Genomic DNA, 17,469 nt, shown 5'->3' with positions numbered 1-17,469 from the left:
AACTGTTGATTCACACACTTACTCTCATGGATGGCCCTCAAAGGGATTATGCCAAGAGAATGAATCAGAATTTAGGCTACACTTTTTTATGATTCCACTTATACGACATTCTGTAAAAGGCATATCAGCAGGGATGGAGAAGTGATCAGCATTTTTTCAGAGATTAAGTGTGGAGGGATGGTTGACCACCAAGAGACAGCAGAGGGAATGTTTTGGGCAGCAGCACTCTTCAGCGTCCTGACTCTGGGTATATAGCTGTGTGCACCCGTCAAACCACACAGAACTCCATATGATAAAGAGTGAAATCGACAGTATCTAAAATTAAAATGCACTAAAACTTTTAAAAATACAAAAAGCCACTACATTCTCACTAGAAATGATAAAATATAATGACTGACAATAGCAAGTGTTGATGAGGTTGTGGAGCTACTGGAATTCTGGGGCATGGCTGGGAGGGGTGGTAAAAGTCAAAACCGTGTGGACAACAGGTTGGTAATTCCTACTAAAGTTAAACATACAGACAGTCTTTGATCTAAGGATTCCTCTTCTTGTGTATACTCATGAGGATAAAAACACGTTTATGAAAAAAGACTTATACCTGAATACCTATAGCAAAAACTGGAACATCCCAAATATGTACCAATACTGAATAAATAGAAGACCATTGTACACCCATACAATGAAATACTACTTAGTAATTACACAGGGTGGACTACAGGCACGTACAACTTGGTACACTGTCAAAAATATGCTGAGTGACGGAACCCAAACACAAATGAGTAAATTTTTAGAAAATTCTCAAATAGACTAAACTAATTCACCATGAGAGACAACAAGCAAGGGTTTCCTGGTGCAGGAGGTGAGAAATGTAAGCTGCAAAGAGGTTCAGAAAAGTCCTTGGCATAATGGAAACATTATATATCTGGATTGTGGTGGTCATAACAGGGCTGTATACACTCATCAAATCTCGTGGAAATGTGCATTTCAAGTGGGTGCACACATAATTTACATAGATTTTCATGTGAATTGTATTTAATAAAGCTCATTATAGAAGCATAATGAGACTCACATCTTCATATTTAACCTTCCAGTCCATGAACATGCTAGGACTTTCTTTATGGTTAAAATGGAATATACTGGGCCGGGCGCAGTGGCTCACGCCTGTAATCCTAGCACTCTGGGAGGCCGAGGTGGGCAGATTGTTTGAGCTCAGGAGTTCGAGACCAGCCTGAGCAAGAGCAAGACCCCGTCTCTACTAAAAATAGAAAGAAATTAATTGGACAACTAAAAATATATAGAAAAAATTAGCCGGGCATGGTGGCACATGTCTGTAGTCCCAGCTACTTGGGAGGCTGAGGCAGGAGGATTGCTTGAGCCCAGGAGTTTGAGGTTGCTGTGAGCTAGGCTGACGCCATGGCACTCACTCTAGCCCGGGCAAAAGAGTGAGACTCTGTCGTAAAAAAAAAAAAAAAAATGGAATATACTGGATTTTCTATTATGCTCTACATTTCTAACATTTAAAAATAATTTACCACAAAGTATTATTTTACTTATTGAAGACTCAATTCCTTATTTATCAAGTGAGGATGAAAATAGCTCTCTATATAAGTAAAGATGAATGAACATTTATCTAGACACTACTATATATAAAGATTTTACCACCATATTTTGGAAAATACTATTATGTCTTAGGTATAAAGGATTTGTTAGATGCATGCTACATAGAGTGAGATGGAAAATCATATGAGCTGAACCTACAATTTTAATTTCATCTGTATATTCCATTCATGTTGTCAAGAAATACTGTCTTATGAGCCACAGTTGACTATGGAAAGCAGATTTTTACAAGAAAAGTAGTGCTAATCTATAGTGTGATGATGCCCTTTAAAAAATCACTCCTAGGCCAGGCGGGGTGGCTCACGCCTGTAATCTTAGCTCTCTGGGAGGCCGAGGTGGGCGGATTGTTTGAGCTCAGGAGTTCGAAACCAGCCTGAGCAAGAGCAAGACCCCGTCTCTACTAAAAATAGAAAGAAATTAATTGGACAACTAAAAATATATAGAAAAAATTAGCCGGGCATGGTGGCACATGTCTGTAGTCCCAGCTACTTGGGAGGCTGAGGAAGGAGGATCACTTGAGCTCAGAAGTTTGAGGTTGCTGTGAGCTAGGCTAACGCCACAGCACTCACTCTAGCCAGGGCAACAGTGAGACTCTGTCTCAAAAAAAAAACACTCCTGTCTCCACTGCAGCAAATTCCAGCATTAATACAAAAAAAGCTTCTTCTGCACTGGTTCACAGAACCTGAGTTCTCCCATTTATTTTACATGAAGATGCTGCATGCTTCTTATTTCGGAGATGTCACTGGGACTTTGCAAATCAGGGTACTAGCTGCTAGGGAAAAAATTCCATCCCCATATTTCTTAAAAATACATATGCTGCCATGACACATGGCAACCCCACCAGAGTCCACAGCTCTGAGGCCAGACAGCATGTGTGTGGTGAGGACGCGAGGCTATGGATGGGGAGCACCTCAAGGGCAGGGACCAGGTCAGTGGTGTCTCTTTTTGTCTCCAGCCCCACAGACACACAGACGCTCACTCTGTGTTCGGAGAATGAATGAATGAATGGCTTTCACCTTCACTGTGCCTAGGAACCCTCTTCATTTCTTCACCCCAGACACTCACACAGACCCTACAGAATCCTATATCACGCAGGGCCAACTGCCCCACAGGTCTACATGAGGCTGTGACTCTGGGAATGGCCAGGAGTGACCAGCTCCGTAATGTAAATGGTGGTGCTCAGAAAAGCATCTCAGAGTCGGAGGACCTTAGATACTCACGGGTGTCCAATTCCTCAGATGTCCCCACAGGTCGTTGTCAAGGCTCTGGTGTTAGAGGAGCTCCCGAGATGAGACAGGGGATGCAGCCTCTGCTCCTTCTCCTCTAGACTGGTGTCTGGGATCTCTGGGCCCTGGGTTTCAGTCTGCTCTGCTCAGAGGGGGAGAAGCTCCGGCCACACGTGAGTCTGAGCTTCCTCCTTTGCCAAACTCCGAAGTCTCGCTTCCTCCCCAGCTCCGCCTGGGTCCCGCCGCCCTTCCCCGCCACTGTCCTTCCCCTTCTCTGCTCGCACAGGGACCGCAGGAATCCTCTGCTCAGAGATGTTGCCTCCGCTGCTGCTGCCCCTGCTGTGGACATGTGAGTGGCCTCAGGGAGAGGGGCTGTGGGTGGGGGCTGAGCCAAGCTGACCTTTGTTTCCCCACAGGCGCCCTGGCTCAGGGTCTGAGATATCAACTAGAAGTGAAGGAGTCGGTGACAGTGCAGGGGGGTCTGTGTGTCCTCGTGCCTTGCACATTTCTTCATCCCCAAAAGTACCCCTACAGGATCGACTCTGTTTCTGGCTACTGGTTCCGGGAAGGAGCCAAAGAAGTGCAGGATGCTCCCGTGGCCACAAATGTCCCAGCTCGCGAAGTGCAGGAGGAGACCCAGGGCCGATTCCACCTCCTTGGTGATCTCCAGAGAAAGAACTGCTCCCTGAGGATCATAGATGCCCAGAGGAAGGACAATGGGTCATACTTTTTTCGGGTAGAGAGAGGAACAATGAAATGGAGTTACAAATCTCCCCAGCTCTCTGTGCATCTGACAGGTACAGCTTGGGCTCTAGGAGCAGCCCACAGGGGGAGGAGGAGGGGGCCGCAGGGCAGGGCTGGGTTGAGACCCCCATCCTGGGAGGGGCTGGGGGTGAAGCCTGTCGGGCTCAGGGGAGGAGCTGGACCAGAGCCTGAGCTTCTCGCAGGACCTCACCTCGGACCCTCCCTCCTGACCCTGTGTGTCCCCATCTCTTCCCCAGCCCTGACCCACACACCTGACATCCTCCTTCCGGGGACCCTGGAGTCTGGCCGCCCCAGCAATCTGACCTGCTCTGCACCCTGGGCCTGTGAGCAGGGGACGTCCCCCATCTTCTCCTGGATGTCAGCTACCTCCCCCTCTCTGGGCCCCAGCACCACCCGCTACTCGGTGCTCACTCTCACCCCACGGTCCCAGGACTACGGCACCAACCTCACCTGTCAGGTAAAGTTCCCCAGAGCTGATGTGACCACGGAGAGAACCATCCAGCTCAACGTGTCCTGTGAGAGCTGGGCCAGGACACCCTGGTCCCTGAGGGTGTGGCGATGTGGTGGGGGAGCAGGAGGGCTGGGGCGGGGGAGACGTGGTGGCTGTGTCCTGGAGGCCTGGCTGAGTAGGAGACCTGGAAGGACACAAGCCCTCATGCTTTTCTATGGCTTCTGGGGCAGGGGAGCAGTGCCTACCCTCATCTCACCCCCGCCCAACTAAAGAGGGAAATCCTCTCTTCTTGTCCCAGATGGTCCATAGCGCCCACCAGCTGGTGTCTCTCCAGGAGATGGCCCAGGTAGGCCTCCGTCGGGCTGTTACTGCTGCAGGGTCTGTGCTGGGTTTGGTCATGGCTGGACTTCCAGAGTCAAATTGTTGCAGGACAGGCCTACAGTTAGACACAGGTAGCCCCATCGAGTGTCTTGATTAAGGACATTTGGAGAGTGACCAGCAACTTCCTGTCTTCATGTCCCATGTAGTGCTCTTCATTCCTCCCTTCACTGAACAACTTGGGGGCATTTTGAAATTGACCTTATTTGTTAGAGCAGTTTTAGGTTCACAACAAAATTTACTGGAAGGTAAAGTGAGTTCCCATATTCCCTCCGACCCATCGGATGTACAGCCTCCCCCATTATCAACACCCCCTGCCAGAGTGGGACATTTATTACAATCAGTGAACCTACATTGACACATCCTTGTCACCTGAAGTCCATAGTTGACATTGGGGTTCACCCTTGGTGTTGTACATTCTGTCTCCCATCATTCTACCTATCATAGGACCTCAGCCATGTCAGCATTCCACGGGCTTTGACAAATGCATAATGACATGCATCCACCTCAATAGTATCATATACGAATAGTTTCACAGCCCTAAAAATTCTTTGGGGCATCATTTTATTTAATGTCAATGCCTCAGCCCATAGCTCTGACCTCTGTCCAAAGACCAATGCTGTCTCCACTGCCCCATTCCCTTTGAGAATGGCATCTCGTCCCCTCGCTGTAGAGGTGGCACCACTGGGCCAGGGATAATTCCCAGGTCCCTCAGCAGTCCTCATCGAATTGTTGCCATGCGATGCTCGGAGACACATCCCAGGCTCTGGGTGTTGGGATCCCAGGAGGCACAACCAGGCAGGTCCAGGAGAGCTGTTCAGGTCTGACCGGAAGCTCAGGGAACCACCTCCCTGCCCACCCCACTCCCAGCCCCTCTGGAGGCACAAAGGACCCACTTTGACTCTGAGTGACAGGACCAGAGAGGAAACTCAGATAGGCTCCCAGGGAAGAAAGGAGGGAGACGGTCTGTCAGCATCCCATAGTTCTCTCTCTCCATCTCTCTCTCTCTGAAATGCCAAGGGGGCCCAGAGCTTCATGGTCCTAATGAGGCCAGGTCTGGGGTATGTTGCAGGCTGGACAGGAGGTGTTGGGTAGACTGTGTCCTTCGTCCCATGGGTCTGGAAATGGCTGAGGTACTATGATGGGTAGAAGGAGCTAAACCCAGTTTCTGAGGTGAGGGGCCCTTTCTACGTGCTGGAGAGTAGGGGGCACATGCAAACTTGTTTGTCAGGACTGGAGTTGACCCCAAGTCTCTGTCGTCTGCAGGGAAACCAGACAGCAGGGTAGGGGTGATTCAGGGGGCCGTCGGGGGCGCTGGTGTCACGGCCCTGCTAGCTCTCTGTCTCTCCCTCATCTTCTTCACGTGAGCATCGGCTCTGGGTCAGGCATGGGCCGGAGGTGGAGAAGAAGGACTTGGAGTTGGAGGGACCTGGAGGGCTGGGAGGGCCTGGAGCAAGGCAGGTGGTGCAGTGGTGTTGAGGATCCAGCCAGTAGCTGCAGGGCTGGGCGTGGGTCTGTCCCCAGTCCCAGGTCCCAGATGAGCAGGAAGTGAGTGGGGTGGGGACAGGGGGACCTTGTTACAAAGTCTGGTTATGAAGGGTCCTGGGCTAGTCCGCGCTCCACCTGCCACAGTCACTCATTCCAGGTTAGGGACAGTGACCCCACAGCCTGAGCAAAGCAGGCTCAAAGGCCCTGGTGTCTCCCACCTGGGTGAAGACCCACAGGAGGAGGGCAGCCAGGCCAGGGATGTCCAGGAGTGACACTCACCCTGCAGCAGAGCCCACCTGCCTGGTGAATGATGGGGCACCCGGCGTCCAGTCTGCCCCGCAGACCCCTCCCCAGGGGGGCCCACAGTCTTGCCCCATTCAGCATGCCCCCAGCTGAGCTCATCACCTTCCCTCCTGTTTTCGTAGGATTTAGTACTATTCAGACAAGGCCAACAGAGCAGGAGGCCACTGCCATTGAAACGATAGTTTGTGCCTATGTGTCACCACCCCACGCAGGCCATGTGGAGAAGCACCAGGGTCAGACAGAGGGCAGAGGGAATGAGGGGGCCATGTGGGCAAGAGAGTGATTTTTTTATGGTGGTTTTCTTGGAAAGAAATGGGTGACACAGGTTTAGGATTGGCCCCTTTGTATAACTGCAGCAGACTCTGGGGTTTAGGGGCTGTCTCTAGTTGTCTGGTACCTGCCCTTTGGTGTTTAGAGCAGGAGAATAGTGTCCTGCGGTGTAAGAGCTCAATGAAGGACGGGTTGGTGGCGTGGGCTTTGGATGGACTGGTTTGCACAGGAAAGGTGCGCGTAGGTGAGTCCTCTGCTGTCTCTAGACACCTGCCGTCCCGGGAGAGCCAGTCTCTGTAGGGTCAGCAAGGCCCCAGCAGTCAAACCATCAGAAGGGCATGGTTAATGCACCCCTAAACATGCTCCTCCTGTTGGGTTATGCGTCTCACTGGTGGCAGTCTTGTCCCCATTGCCCAACTTGAGACCTGGCCCCATCTGGCCCAGTCCTCCATCTCTTCTTCCTGTGCCATATGCCACAAGCGTGTCTGGGCTTCTTCTGAACACGGCTTAACACCCCCGCTCCCTCTGAGCCAAGCCCCCTTTACCTCCTCATCCTGCTGCAGCCCCACCTCGCATCTCCCTCCCCAGCCCATGAGTGTCACCTCCCTAACAGGTCATTGTCCCATCACTCCAGACATGGAAATACACTGCTTCTCCACACTGCTGAACTATGAGCACCCAAACAGCTCGGTCTGGCAGTCGGGGCCGGAAATCCAGGGTCGCCGTCTATGCTGTCTGCCCCCACGCTCCCCTCTCAGCCACCTCAAGCAGAGCAAGCTTTCTGCATCTCAGGGCCAGTGCTCGGCCAGCCCCCATCCTCACATGACCACATCCACCTGCCCCACCCTGCTCGTCCTTTGAGCAATGACTTTCATTAATGTACTCAACTCCCACTATAGTGCACACCACCGAGAGGGTTGGAACCCAGGCTCAGCAGTCACCTGTTCCTTCTGCAACTGTCTGTCTGCTCCCACTTGCCAATTATTCTAGGGGCTTGTGACATTTCTGTATTTTTAAGAACACGTATTTTACAAATGTAAAACATCCCAGCTGTCAAGATCTTACCTTTATTGGGGAGTGGGATGAAAATGATGAACAAGTAAGTCGTGCAAATACACAGGAAACAGGCGGGAAGTGAGTGCTATGGCAGGAAATGAAGTGGGAGAACGGGAGGGAAACCAGGGGCTGCAGGGGGGCCTTTGAGCAAACATCTGCAAGAAAAGAAAGAGCACAATGTGAGAGCTGAGAGAGTGCTGAGAACTCCAAACACAGAGCAGCACACAGCAGGGCTCTCAGACCAGAGCTCATCTGACATGCGAAAGAAACAGAGCTTAGGACAGTGCGGTTAGAGCAGAGTTGTGGGCGAGGGAGGGGACTGCGCAATGGTGGGTAGGAAACGAACTTGGAGAGACTGGAGGCTGCAAATCTTGCAGGGTCCTGCAGGCCACCGTAGTTATTTACACGTTTTAAGCAGAAGAGTGATGTGAACTGGTGCTCATTTTAATGCTGCCGTGGGAGAGGCACGTTGTAAGAGGTGTGGAGGAGCGCAGACCAGGTAGAAGGACACACAGAGATCCAAGAGATGACGGACTTAGTCCTGCGTGAGTTCGATGAAGCTCATGTGGAGAACTTGGGCTCTGGAGACATCTTGGAGATGAAGCCACCAGTATTTGCTCGTGAAGTGACCGTGCAGGGGCGCAATGAGCAAAGTTGGCCCACGGCTTCTGCTTGATGGTATCACAGAGGTCAAAGGTGGCTCCACAGATGTCCTGGGATGTCATGGATGTTCGTGGATGTCCAAGATGACTCCACAGATGTCATAGACGCTAAAGATGATGTTAATGCGGTTGCCCGAAATTCAAACTTAAGGAACTGAATTGTCAATGACTACAATTGCCAACGCTGCAGTAGGAGTATATTTTCAAGAGTGGATCAATCATCATATTGGTTACTGTAAATTTGAAGGTGTTGTGAGACATCTAAATGAAGATGGCAAGTAGAGGGCAAAAATCTGGAGTTCAGGAGAGGGGTCTGCGTGGGAGACCCCTTGATGTGGGGCACTGCAATTCAAGGTCTGATGGTGGCTGAACCCGCAGAGAAGAGATGGGGTCCACACACAAAGCCTTGGGACCTGCCAGCATTTAGCCTCAGGGAGATAAGCTGGAAACGGCAGGAAGCCTGAGAAGGAGTAGCCATGGAGGAGGAAGGAATGACCAGCAGGGTGCAGGGTCGGGTCCTAGTGGCCAAGGGGAGAAGGGGCTTCAAGAAGCGGAAACTGGTCATGTGTTTCAAGTGCTGATTCGTTCAGTAAGACAGGATCTGAGAAATGACCGTTTGAATGTAACCACGTGGCATTACAGCTGATCTTGTCAAAAGCAGATATGTTTGCCTGGTGGGGGAAGACCTCTCGATTAGAAAGAGTTCAAGAGAGAATGGGGAGAGTGGCTGTGGAAACTGTGATGGCCAAGGATTCCTTTGACAAATGTTGCAGTAAATCTAGAGCCAAAAAACGGGCCTGCAACAGGAAATGGCTGAACTCTGCATCTTTGCTGGTTCAGGCAGCATCTGACACTGTCTACGATGACACCACGTGGGCCTGTTTCCATAGGGCTTGTGGTGACTGTACTCCCGTGGCTTCCCCACCACACTGTGAGCTCCACAGGACAGGTTGGGTCTGATAAGACCTCTGTTCTTCTACTCTCTCCTGTTCACCTGTGCGGTGTCACAATTTGCCATTGCATGTTTATTACCAGTCTGCTTCTGTCTTCATCTCCCTCAGTGCTGGAGGTCGCAGGGCCCACCTCTGCTTTGCTCCCTGCCTGTGGAGTTAGTTCCCGGCACGTAGGAGGTCTCAGAGAGCTCTGGGGTTCAGTTCAATAAATGTGCTAGCTTGAGAAGTACCTAACTTCCCTGAGACTTCGTTTCTCTGTAAAATGAGTAAAATAATAGTGTTCTCCACATAGGTCTGTGTGAGTGTTCAGGAGAATTGGAAATCAGTTAGTAAGTGCTCCATGCGTTCATTAACTGAATAAGTGGGATCGTAAGAAATGTTTGATAAAAGAATAGAAAAGTGAATAAATGTCCCCTCAGAATCAAACTCACTTCATAGACCCTCTCTGCTTTCTCCCGGTTACCCTCCCCACTGCCCTTCTCTGGCCGCCTTCTCTCCTCTCCACACAGGAACACCAGAAGACGTCCAAGTCCCACGGCCCCACTGACGCATCAAGCTCTTTGGGGGCCACCTCCACTATGGGGACGGAGGAGGAACTGCATTATGCCTCCCTCAGCTTCCCTGGATGAATCCTTCAGAGGGCATCTCCAGCTACTGCTCAGAGATCAGGAATCAGTGAGGAAGTGACAGGAACATTGGACTGAGCCAGAAGGTCCACATGCTCTATGGGAAGGGAGACCAAAGGCTGACTCTTGGAGATTGAACACCCTACGTGAAATAGCTTTATAGACTATATGTGAGTTACCTGTTATATTGACATTATCTTAGACTTCGTAATCAGAGAGACTTGGGAACAAATCTGTGCTTTCTCATTTGCTAAGAGCATGACAGGGTGAGCTACTTTACCCTCTGTGTCTCAATTTCCTGCTGTGTAGAATGGGTGAACGACGTCCTGTCTCACAGGGTTGGTGTGAGGATGAAATAGAGGTGCACATGGAAAACACCCATCCTGGTGCACGGTGAGAGTTTCCTGCCTACTCATTACTTCTCCCTCGGACAGAAAGGAGTGAGCGACATTTGGTTCAGAGGCCCGTGTGGACAGTCACACAGACTGTATCCCCGCCATTGATCACGTCCCAGACTTGCCCTCCAAGGTCACCACTTTCCATTTCTGAACCTTCCCTTCTGATACTACCTGCCTCCTACTAGAATTTCTGCTTCCTTTATGTCCTGTTACAGGGAAAATCACATAATAGCATTTTCGGAATTTTCTACAACTCAGAGCTGACCGTGGTCAAAATACTGCCCCAATTCCCGAACCCAAAGAATGATTTGCAAGTTTCTCAACATGAGATTCTAAGTCAGAGAAGGGCAAACCTTATTTGTAAAGGGCCAGAGAGTAAATATTTTAGGCTTTGCAAGACATAAGGTCTGTGTTTCAACTATTCAACTCTGCTGTTGCAGTGCAAAGGCAGCCATAGACAATGTGCAAATGAATTAATGATATGGCTGTTTTCCAACAAAATGTTATTTAGAAAACCAGGCAGCCCACAGGCTGTGGTGTGCTGACCTTTGTTCTAGGTTGGTCTGAATCTCTCCCAGTCTGCTCCTCCATGGCCACATCTGACCCTCAAGCCATTCTTTGCAGACCCTGTTCTGATGCTTCCCTCTCTGTCTGTGCACCCACATCCCCCTCCAGAAAGGCTCATCACCAGGTCCTCATCGGGTAACACCTTCTCGTCCTTCTAAATGAGCTCCAAAGTGGATGTCTGGGTTCAGATGGCAGAGGGAGTATGGGCTCATAATGTTCCTGCTAAAAACCCTAATTAAATAATGAAAACCAGTTTAAGCAACAAGAGCCCCAAATTCACCAGCAGCTCCCAAGCCATGACAGAAGTGAAAGCACTATGTCATAAGCTCAAAATGCCTTTAAATAAACACATGGAAGATTTTTGTGTTGCTTAAAAAAGTGCCTGATGCCTGAGCCCCACTTCCTTATCCACAGAAAAAACGGCTGAGTAAGACTTCCGTCTTTGACAATGGCAGGCGGCTGATATGGATCAGCCTGCCTGATAAAACCTTAGACGCTGACCGTTAGACTTCTGATCCAGACAGGGTGGCATCGGCCCATTTTTTCCCCTGCCCCTCTCTTCTAAACACAACCATAAGCCCTGTAAATGGTCCCAGAGACAACCAAGGGAGAGCTCCGAACAAGTGGTTAGAAGGAGGAGAGCTGGTTTCTGACCCCAGGACTAGAGGAATGACACAGAGGCCATCATCATGTCTGCCCCCACCCACCACCCATCCACCTGAGGAAGGACACCCAGACCCACCGCTGCCCAGCGCTGACTCAGGAACACAAGGCAGGTGGCCTCACTAGGCTCATTCCTGTCCTGGGTGAATGGGGAGCCATCTGACATCGTTGGTGGGTCTCCCATCACTGGAAGGGGGGATCAGTTGGAGCCAGAAGTAAGTGGCCAAGAAATGCTGCCCTTGCCTTTCAGGCCTGACACTGTCCTCTTCTGCCCAGAGACACTGAGGCCAGTGCACAGAGCTGGAGAAAGGGACCAAGTCACAGAGTCCAGATTCCTGACCCTCAGTCTGCTCCTCTGTCAGACATGAAGTCTAGCTCCTCACTTTCAGAGTTGATTTTTATTCTTCCATGAGGCTGTTATGAAGCAAGACAGGTACAGAAGCAGTACAAAGACCAGTGAACAGAAAGGTTTAGCAAGCACATCCTCCTTCCCTGTGGCTCAGCCAGGTGGGGCAGACAGACATTGTCCATAGGAGGGACATTGCCTATGAGTTGACAAGAGGAGGGAGAAAAGGAGCTGGAGAGAGGGCCCAGCACCACCCACTGCTGTTGTCTGTTCCCGTCCTGACACCATCCATCTCTCTCCCACTGGCCTGAACAGTCCCAGCCTTTGCCCTCCTGGGCTAGGTCCCTCCTGGGACCAGAAGCCTCTGAGGTCAAGTCCTCCTGCAGAGCTGGCAGGTACTTGAGCTCAAATTACACACAGTGACAGCTCCCCTGCCTGGGTCTTCCCAGGGGCCAGAGTGTGCCCTGGTGGGTGGAGCATCTTCCCTGGGGGGTGGGGCGGAGCCTGGATCAGACTCCAGTGTAGAGGCAGCAGGAGCCCAGGAAAGGGTCTAGTGACATCCCAGATCAGGGCAGCTGGTCAGAGATGTCTAAGACCCTCCAGGGAGTGTGTCCATCCTCATACTTGGGCTCCTCACCTCCTCTGGGTATTAACTAGGGATCGGGGCAGTTCTGGAGGAAGGACAAGAAACATGGGAATCCCCAGTAACTATTTGGGACTAACAAAGCTGGTTTGGAACATCATTAGTAAGAAATCATTAATCACTCCAAGAGGGGTCCTCATGGAATTTCACAGCTATTGCAAGAGCTGGGGAGAAATCAGGTTTCCTTTTAATGTTGTAGCTGTCCTGCTACAATAACTGCAAGGCTGCTATTTTTCTTTCTCCATCTGAGTTGATTTGCATTTTTTCAGTCTGGAACACATTTTTCCTCTTTCTATGTTTTCTCACATTTCTGTCTGGAGCCTTCTGGTCTCGCGTTCTGTGATCTCAACCCCTCCAAGGCTCCCACCCCAATTTCTGCCCAGACACGTCCTGTAGTTCCTTTCTAGCCCAGGCTGTTTAAGCCCCATAGTCATGAAGTGGCAAGAAGTCTGGGTCCTGTCGGTAGGGCTCTGAGACCTAGAAACAGGAACCTCATGCCACCCAACATTCCGCTAGGTGTGCCTCTCTTTCTGGTCCTCACCCTGCTCAGGGGCACCCACCTGGGACTGGCTTCCTCCTCACCTGTGGCCTCTCCAGGATCTACTACACCAGGTGTTCAGCATAAACAAATAAACATAGACTAGTAAAGCATCTCTAGATGTCTTAATGGTTCTGATAAATTCACTAACACAAGATCTTACATTCATTAGAACTTGTTTGGCTTCTGGTAACAAGGTAACCCCAAGGAGCCCTCTCCCCAAGGTAACCCCTTATCTAAGTCCTCCAAACCCTAGAACAGGGCTCACCAGCTGATGTCCCCAGAGCCAGCATTTTTAGGTCTGACAGCGCTACTGGATTTCCTGGCACGGTTGGAGGTTTCTAGAGAAGGAGGGAGGAGAACAACTGGAGTTCCTTTCCTCCTCAGGACAGAAGAAGATTCTGGACATGGGAGCCCAGCGGGAAGGGCCAGATGGGGACAACATGGTCATTATCTCCCGAACCTCTCTCCCCACTCCTCACCCACCTCCGCATGCCAGAGAAGCACTCTGCTGATTTGGCCCTGCCTCTACACAGAAAAATAAACTTCTACTCGCCTCTCAGGGTTGGTCTCCAAAACTGTTTCCTCTGGTTGTGCATGTGCAAATGCAAGGAGAGGCAAGGCAGACATAGGTATGTAGTTTTTTTCTTCACCAAAATTAAACCAGTACTTCGTGCAAGATCCTGCTACTTGTGTATATACCTTTCTGTGGATTTGGTAAGCCTGCCTGTCAACACGTATTTATCACCTACTGTGTGCGAAGCAAGTCCAAAGTGCTCGGGACAGACGCACCTGGGACTCGCTTTCCAAGGTGGAGACTTCAATATACAGTTAAGGAGACTTCTCCTCTTACCTGTTCCCCGCCCACCTCCAATCTGCTCTCCACAGCGGAGACAGAGTGAATTCTAAACACCCAGTGGTGTCACTTGTCTGCTCCCTTCAGGGGCTCCCAGTTGCCCCAGTGGAAACAGGCAAAATCCTTAAGATGAGCCCAAGATGTTACAAGGTCCCTCTGACTTGGCCCAGGAATAGGGGGCCTGTTTCTAGGGCCTTTGAACATAGCACACGCCACACAGCAAATGCATGCAGAGAGGCGAACACAAATTTCTTCATTTTATTCTATTAAAGGATACTTTTCCCCAAAAGGGTAAAATCATGACTCTCATGCAAATGTGACATTAGCACGTTAAGCATTTTAACTCATGGGCGTCAAGCTCCACCTGCCTCGCCGATTGGCTACGGAATAGACCTGCGTGGCCGCTGATTGGCTGAGGCATGGACGCCCACACTGCCCGAGGCGAAAGGGCGAGACCCGGCGCGACCGTCCTGCGCCTCCCACTGAAGACCGCTGGCCGCGTAGGACCGCGCCCGGCCGGGGGCCGCGAGGCAGCCACAGGTCGGTTAGGCCGCCAGCCGGGTCTCAGGCCTGTGAGGCCGCCGCAAGCCCCTTGGTTGGACAGAGACCAATTCTGGATCGGCCAGACAGGAAGACTAGGGACTAGGCAGTCAGGTCGCCAGGGGCCCTTTGTGAGTTCATCAGCCCGTCACTGCCACGCCGGTCACCTGGCCAGCCTGGAGGGCAGCCAGTGGGTCTTTGGGCCACCAATAACGGTCTGTCGGTTAATGATCAGGTGAGTGTCCTTATGAGTCAACGGTTAATCGCCTTGTAAATCAGTTAATCAGATAATCTACCCCCTTCATAGCCTGCTCTGTTGATGGGTTAACTAGGCTCCCACTAAGTCTCTTCGTTTAGTCCCCCTCCGAGGCACTCAGGCATTAGCCACACAGTCGTCCCATGTGCGCCAGTTCATCAGTTTAACAGTTAGTCGTCATCAGTTTCCCTAGAAAATTCGTTTTTCCGTTAGGGTAAGTAGGTCAGTCATTCCTAAGTCAGTGCTTCCCTTAGAAAATCGGGAACACCTTTGTATCACTTACACCCTGCTGTGGAAATACACAGGTGGAAGGTAAAACTGAGTGATTGTCCAAGAAAATTGTAAGTGGGTGCATGAGGAGTCATCCCATGTGTGTTCTAAAGCCCGGCAGAGAGGAGCAAGAAGAAATGAGAATTTTATAGCTAGACCGATCCTTATATTTCCAGCAATAAACCCACTCATGTTACAGATGAGGAGATAAATGGAATACCAGAGAGAGGAGGAAATAGTTGACCAAGGTTATTCTGTGATTTACTGTTAAAGCCTGGGCCAGGACCCAGGCAGGGCTCATTCCAACATCCAACCTGAGGTTTTTTTTTTTTTTTTTGAGACAGAGTCTCACTCTTTTGCCCGGGCTAGAGTGAGTGCCATGGCGTCAGCCTAGCTCACAGCAACCTCAAACTCCTGGGCTCAAGCGATCCTTCTGCCTCAGCCTCCCGAGTAGCTGGGACTACAGGCATGCGCCACCATGCCTGGCTAATTTTTTCTATAGATTTTTAGTTGTCCAATTAATTTCTTTCTATTTTTAGTAGAGACGGGGTCTTGCTCTTGCTCAGGCTGGTTGCAAACTCCTGAGCTCAAACAATCCCGCCCGCCTCGGCCAACATGAGGTTTTAAATTGGAGAAGGGGCAGTTAAAAACGGCAGTGCAGAAAGAAAGTGGTTATGCAGTGTGAAGGAGAGAAGCGCTTCATGACCTGGTGGCCTGGGCAGCATCTTTTTTATGTGGGAAGGAAAAAGGGCAATCAGTTTTGACATTCGGAAGTTAAGGGCTAGGGCAGAGAGACCACTCAGAGGGGTCCCGTAAAGCATGCAGAAATATGGCATAGGAAAGAAAAGGGCTAGTTCCAGAACACTGGGAAGGGATTAGAGGTGGTCAAGAGTGGGCCCAGATCAAATGCTAACAGGAGATAAGCAGGTAATTTAATAACTGGTAACAAACATTTATCAGGTGCTTACCATATGTGAGGTTCTGCCCTATGAACTCATTTAATCCTAACAACAACCCTATAAAATGGGTGCTGTTACCATTCATGTTTTACATATGAGCAAACAGGCCTAAGGAGAAGTGAAGCAGCTCGCATGTTATAATACAACTAACCTTCATTTCCGGGTGATTTGACTTGAATTTTTTTTTAAAAAAAAAGAAGCTGGATGTTTGGATTTTTTAATGAAATATCCCGAGTTTTAAATGTAATCCCATAAAAAAGTTAACTTTAAAAAGTAAGCATTTAGTAGGCCAAACAAAATCTCTCTATGGGTGAAATCCAGCTAGGCTACCACAGAGTTGCAATCTCTGAAGCAGGCTGACAGTGAGGGAAATGACTTACGTACAATCACCCAGGAAGTGGAGGCAAAGATTAGGTCTTCTGCCTTCTGGTCAACTTCCAGGAAGAATCTAAGTATACTGTGTATCACATAAAGTCGTAGCTGAAGGTATCTGTGACTCACAGCGCTGTACAATTTACAGATCTTTTCTTGCATGTCTTACCAACCCCACTTGGTAATCAGGGCTACCTGATTTATTCTTATATTTTATTCATGAGGAAGTGGACTTAGAGAGGAGAATGGACTGGACTATGCTTATACAGCGGTTTTGAAAGCAAAATGGAATCATGGAAAAGACTACATTTGGAATCAAAGGTTGAGTTTGCAATCTATCAGCCTCATGGCTGCGAGCCTTTGGACCAGTCACGGTTGTTCTCTGGGGCTGTGCCTTCCTCTGCAAAGTGGTGATAATGAGATCTGTCTCACAGAGTTGTTGAGAGGATTAAGTAAGATAAAATTTCAGAGTCTCTAGAGGTGTAAATGGCAAAGATAGTTTCTCACTAGATGTTAACTAAAAAGTAGTTACCAGTCGTTGCAGCATGATTCAGTGATTCATAATTGAGTCATAATAGCCAGAGTGGAAACAACCCAAATGTCTATCAGATCATGAATGGATAAACAAAATATGGTATATCCATACAATGGAATATTGTTCAGTGATAAAAATGAAATGAGTACCGATATGTGGTACAACATGAATTGCCCTTGAAAACATGCTAAGTGAAAGAAGTCAAACACAAAAGGCTACATACTATATCATTTCATTTATATAAAATGTCCAGAATAGGCAAATTCATAGTTATGGAAATTGCATTAGTGGTTGCCTAGGACTTGGGGGCTTGGGGGAAATGAAGAGTTCATGGCAAAGGATACTGGGGTTTTTTTGGGAGGGGGATGATGAAAATGTTCTGGAATTAGATAATGGTGACGGTTTCACATCTTTATGAATATGCTAAAAAGGCCTGAATTGTATAGTTTAAAATGATGAATTATATGGTGTATGAATTATATCTTAATGAAAAGATTAGTTATAAAAAGAAGATAGTTTCCAGTAGAACCATGGCTAAATAAAACCAAAAATTCTAGGGAAAACTGGATGTTCACATGCAAAAGAATGAAACTGGATACTTCCTTCATACCATATATAAAAACCAACTCAAAATGGATTGAAGATATAAATATAGGATGGGATACTGTAAAACTATTAAAAGAAAACATAGGAAAAAAGCTTCTTGACATTGGTCTGGACAATTTTTTGGA

At 49.2% G+C, this 17,469-nt stretch overlaps 2 protein-coding genes across 2 annotated transcripts in view; both read left to right on the top strand.

Annotated features, from left to right (window-relative positions):
* Window positions 1-3,155: 3,155 nt before the first annotated feature.
* On the top strand, window positions 3,156-6,321 carry CD33 (CD33 molecule). Its single transcript, XM_012643007.1, is given in 6 exon segments — window positions 3,156-3,192; window positions 3,260-3,640; window positions 3,845-4,123; window positions 4,358-4,405; window positions 5,704-5,800; window positions 6,147-6,321. Coding segments are annotated over 6 exon segments (1,017 nt in total).
* Window positions 6,322-14,225: 7,904 nt separating this feature from the next.
* Window positions 14,226-17,469, top strand: part of LOC105809254 (SIGLEC family-like protein 1) — a 14,740-nt gene continuing 11,496 nt past the window's right edge. Inside the window, 1 exon segment of the mRNA XM_012643006.1 lies at window positions 14,226-14,346. Within this exon segment, the coding sequence (XP_012498460.1) occupies window positions 14,226-14,346 (121 nt within the window).

The sequence above is a fragment of the Propithecus coquereli genome, unplaced genomic scaffold (assembly GCF_000956105.1).
Source record: "Propithecus coquereli isolate 6110/MARCELLA unplaced genomic scaffold, Pcoq_1.0 Scaffold193, whole genome shotgun sequence".
In the NCBI taxonomy this organism is placed as follows: domain Eukaryota; kingdom Metazoa; phylum Chordata; class Mammalia; order Primates; family Indriidae; genus Propithecus; species Propithecus coquereli.
The sequence above is the reverse complement of the archived record's forward strand: the minus strand, read 5'-3'. Positions and strand labels throughout refer to the sequence as shown.